This window comes from Natrix helvetica, assembly GCF_964273705.1.
Source record: "Natrix helvetica genome assembly, chromosome: Z".
Lineage (NCBI taxonomy): Eukaryota > Metazoa > Chordata > Lepidosauria > Squamata > Natricidae > Natrix > Natrix helvetica.
This window is the reverse complement of record NC_138554.1, coordinates 31,294,253-31,299,473: the sequence shown is the minus strand read 5'-3', so window position 1 is coordinate 31,299,473 and position 5,221 is coordinate 31,294,253. Positions and strand designations below refer to the sequence as shown.

The window sequence follows — 5,221 nt, the reverse complement described above, 5'->3', positions numbered from 1 at the left end:
CAACACTACCACAAACCAGCAAGAGTTCTGACAAATTATGATGTATCCAGTTCTCCTGAGTTAGCTTTTATTTATGAAAATGGACCTAAACCAACTTTGTTCTACACTTAGCCAATGGTTTTGGTTACTACATGATAACACAACTTGAAAGAGGAAAGAAGGAAAAATGGTTGGTGGTTGGTCCTTTAATAGAGATGGATAAAAGTGGGAAACAGTGTACTCTGATATGACCATCCTACATCTCTTTTTTCCATACTGTGATCCTCTGTTCATTCCATCCATGCTTTATGTTTCTTGATGTTTTCTATTCTCACCACATATCAAAATGCCACCTCCAAAATTTTATCTAACTTAATCTCTCTCCTTTATTTTCTTGCAGTTATGCCAGCTTTGTCATAAATAAAACATGGAGAATCAAACCACAGTGCCTTATTTTCTGCTTCTGGAATTCTCAAAAAATTGGCATCTGCAGCTTTTGCATTTCTTCTTTTTCTTTCTGTTATATCTGACAACTGTAACAACAAATCTTCTGATCATCTCTGCAGTCATTATCGACCATCGACTGCACAGCCCCATGTACTTCTTTCTCATGAATTTGGCTCTACAGGATCTGGGCATTGTTTCAACCATTGTCCCCAAATCCATGATCAATTCTCTCATGAACACCAGACACATCTCATACTTTGGTTGTGTTATTCAATACTTTCTCTTTCTCTCTTTTGAAGCCTCGGATTTCTCACTCCTGACAGTCATGGCATATGATCGTTATGTTGCCATTTGCCATCCATTGCATTATGAGATGGTAATGAGTTGGAAATACTGTACTGAAATAATAATTCTAGTGTGGGTTACAGGTATTTTCTATGGAATGTTGCATACCACTGGCATTTTTTCCATCCCTTTTTGTTCTAATGTGGTCAACCAATTCTTCTGTGAAATTCCACAGTTGCTAAAACTATCTTGCCCTGGCATAAATCTACCTGAGGTTGGAATTCTTGTGGCCAGTGCCATTGCTGCGCTAGGTTGTTTTACTTTTATAATTGTATCTTATGCAGTGATCTTCAAGGCAGTGTTAAGAATCCCTTCTGAAAAGGGAAAGCAAAAAGCCTTATCCACTTGTATTCCCCATCTTACGGTAGTGTTTATGTTAGTGTTAAGTGGATGCATTGCCTATCTGAGACCTTCCTCTAACACTGCTTCTTACTTAGATATTGGATTAACTGTTCTGTATGCCCTCCTTCCACCAATGTTCAATCCAATCATCTATAGCATGAGAAATAAGAATATCAAATGTGTCCTTTCTCAACTGTGGAAATTTTGATAAATTATTGTAATGTTATTTATATTTATATATTTTTTTCATTCTTACCTTCTAATAAAGGTAGGAATGTATAGTTGGATTAGAGGTAAATCCAAATTGTCAAACTGGAGAACCGTAGAACTCAAGATGTTATTTGCAAAAATCTTGCATCCCTAATTTTTGTCAATTTAGTTTAACAATGCTAAATATGGATATTTGGTAGCTCTGGAATTTCACAGGCTTGGGAAACTTACTGGGGAAAATGACATTGAGGTTTTTATAATGATCCCTTGCGAGGAATTCTACTGATACTACAATTATGTAGTGACATAGAATTTTATTCTGAATTTTATCCTGAATTTGAATAGATGTCATCCTTTTGAGGTAGGCCAGCCAAGAAACTTGTCAAGTGTAACTGGAACTATGCTTTAAGAATATTAATAGCCACACTGTGTTTAAGTATGGCTTGTAAAATAAGAAGAAGATAAAATACCAGCAAGGAGGTATTTTATTCTGAGGTTGCCCAGAGCCGATAAGAACTCAGGAACTAAAACTTCCTGAGATCATCAAGATTTCCAGGAAACCAAATCCATCAATCTAATGAAAAAAGACTTGCATTGCCACCAAAGGCTATATTTTCACCCTTTCATGTATAAATGGGAGATTTTAATGTATATAGAATTTCATAGAATAACAGAGTTAGAAGGGACCTAGGGCAGACAAGTTTGACTTCGTCTGTACCTGTACAGTTGGCTTTTCTTGCCTAAGTGTAGAACCTTATCTTTAATGGATTTCATTTTGTTAGGTAGGGCGTAATTGTGAAGTCCGTCAGGATCCTTTTGGATTTTGAAGCTAGTTTCTGGAGTGTTGGACATTCTGGCCAGCTTGGTGTAAATTTGATGAGTTTCCCTTCCATTTGTTAATCTATATCATTTATTAAGATATTGAAGAGCACTGGGCTTAAAACTGAACCTTGGGGTATTCCAATACTTACTTCTCTCCATGTTGATGTAGTTCTGTTGACGACTATACACTGAGGTTTGTCAGCTAGCTACAAATACATCTGGTGTTGATGCTGTCTGTCCACAAATTATGTAACAGTAGTGCTGCTTGCATCATTATACAAGCTGTTGTTATCAATGAGATTACTCCTGCTTATGGATGCGGCTCTTTTTGTTTCTACCTGCTTAGCTATCAGGAATAATAACTAGACCCAAACATGAAGAGGTCAATGAGCTGTTTTATTTGTCAAGTCTATACAAAGGAATCTTCTCAAATTGACAGTTGGCACCTGGCTGAGAGTAGATAAGTGCAATGTCCTCGGCTTGCGACCGGTCCTTAGTCCTCGACTTATGACTGGTTGCAGGTCCCCAACATATGACTGTCTGGGAACCAAAGGCTCAAGATCCGTCTGATTGGAAGTGGGCTTTTTGCTGTGTTACCATTGGCCGCTCTCCTTGACAGCTCCGTATAAATATCTGTCAAGCAGAGCAAGGTACTGAACTGTTCTGTAGTTGCTTTGAGCTTGTTCTATTGAAAATAAAAGCTGTTCCATTTACCTCAGCAAGTCTGACACCTCATCCTTGTGTTCAGGCTTCAACAACTATGTCCAAGAGCATTCAAAGGGGATGAGGATGTCAGACTTTGCCCTCTTATACCACATAGGGATTCCAGACTAATTCCCCATTTGACTACTCCCCCTGACTCAGCCAGTCTCTTGCCTACACTAGCAAAGTTTATGTACCTTGTGTTTTCCAATACATCCTCAAACCTTCCAATGGTATGCTCAGCTTTTCTTCATTTTCTAACTATTTTTCCATTCATTCCAGTAAAAGCTTCAGAATTGTCGGATACAGAGAGCCAACCCCCCTAGAATCTGCCTCTAGATATCTTCTTATGCTTATATCTTACTCTGCACATTCCTTAAAACTTTTTGACTACTTTTTAATCCTTGCAATTTTTTAAAAAATTAAAATAAAAACACTGAAATAATAAAAATGCTGAAATATCTTTCTGGCCATATGGGTTGAAATGGTTTCCTCTGGAGAAGTGGCAGAGGACACAGAGGAAAAATCTCTCCTGATTGAAGGGAACAATATATTGCTGAAAACAAAAATTAACAACAAAACTCAGTATGCTAATACTGATTTTCTAAAGCATTTGTCTCCATTGCAGTCTTTCTAATTGTTATTTAGAAAATTTGTGTTTCTTCTGTTAGTGTTCTTTTTGTTTCTATGGATTTACTGCATTCGTCTATTATCAGTATTTTATAGGCCTCTATAAGCTTACGTTATATGTCATTTTATGAACCATGTTTTAGGTCTGCATTTAAAATGTACTCAAGCAACCAAACACCACCCAAGAAAGGGGAGTGACTTGGAATATAACAATAAACTATCACCTTGTTTGTCGATTGCTCCCACCATCAATTTCATTGGTTTCTATGATGTTATTACAATTCATTTGGTTTCTATGGGTTTATTTGAACTTTTTTTCTTCCTCTTCCCTTTTTATATTTTCCAGGTTTTGTGTTAATGATCAGGGCTTAGATGGGCTTAACTAGCACAGTCCTCAGCTGTTCTCCTAGCTGTTGTGGGCAGAATACAGGGTGGGATTTCTTAAAAGCTAGAGGTGAAAGAGACTTCCAAGTAATGAAACATAATTTGGGGATATCTTCTCACTTAATAAAGGTAATGTTTCACCTCTCACAATTTAGAGTGCTGGAATCAATGGAGCCTGAACTCTGTTAACATTATTCTGAGATATTGTTATTTTATGGGATAACTGCTACTGAAGCTTTTGGAGATAGCAATAAAGTTATTAATGACCAATTATTTTAAGCAGCACACAAAATCAGTTTGATTTCACTTTTCTCAGTGCTGGTTTGTAAAAGGGAGGCTGTGTACATTATTCTAGAAAATTATGTTGGAAGAAAAATTTCATCTGGTTCAGTTCCAAGCTGGAGAAAGACATTGAAATCAAAATGGAGTCTAGAAGTTGATTTGAAAGGAGGTCCATTTATTGGTGAACAGAACCATCAGTATTTATGGTGCTATCTCCTCTTGTGACATCGCCTGACACTCAGCAAAAGACTTTACATTCTGACAGGTTTTGAACTGGAGTGGGTGGCCCAAGGGGCCTGTTGGGTCTGAGTTTAAAATGTATTACTGCACATGTGATTAACTGTCAGTAATAAATGATTGTTTACTGTGTTGGGACCGGGTCATTTTTTCACCCAAACTGCACATTGCAGTATTAGAGGCCTTGCACGTAGGACATCCTGGAATTGTCAGGATGAAATATTTGGCCAGGAGTTAGGTGTGGTGGTCTAACATGGACAGGGAGATAGAAGAATGTGTGGCTACCTGCACACCATGCCAGGAGTCCAGACCAGTTCCCCCAAAGGCGCCAGCTAAGGAGTGGAAGCGACCTCAAGCATCATGGTCTAAGGTGCACATAGATTTTGATGGCCCTGTTCATGGCCAGACCTTTATGATAGTTGTGGATACCTACTCGAAATCCCTAGAAGTAGTCCTCATGACCTCTACCATGGCAGAAGTGGTCATCAAGAACAAACTGAAATTTTTCTCCACTCACAGCCTGCCCGATGTTTTGGTCTCTGACAACCGGCCCCAATTTACAGCCATGCAATTCTAGACCTATTTTGCAGCCCTACACAAAACCCTACATCAAAGGAGCACAAATTTACTCCTTCCACAGATAACTCAATCCCGAAGGTACCGGGCCACTTATCTGTAAATGTGGCAGGCCTGCTGTGAGTTCGGAGTGACCCAGCTCCAGAAACTCCAGCTACAGCCTGTGAGAACTTCCAGGAGCTTCCACCAGGCAAAGCCGTGGAGGCAACAGGTCCATCCGACCTGAAGGAAGAACACCCACCAACTGAAATGTGCAGGTCTAGGT

At 38.8% G+C, this 5,221-nt stretch overlaps 1 protein-coding gene across 1 annotated transcript; it reads left to right on the top strand.

Annotated features, from left to right (window-relative positions):
• Positions 1–406: 406 nt before the first annotated feature.
• Positions 407–1,321, top strand: LOC309381885 (olfactory receptor 14A16-like; the record flags this gene model as incomplete). The annotated part of the gene is made up of 1 exon (XM_081933201.1): positions 407–1,321. One exon carries the CDS (start codon positions 407–409, stop codon positions 1,319–1,321), a length of 915 nt encoding a protein of 304 aa, XP_081789327.1.
• Between the last annotated feature and the right edge of the window lie 3,900 nt (positions 1,322–5,221).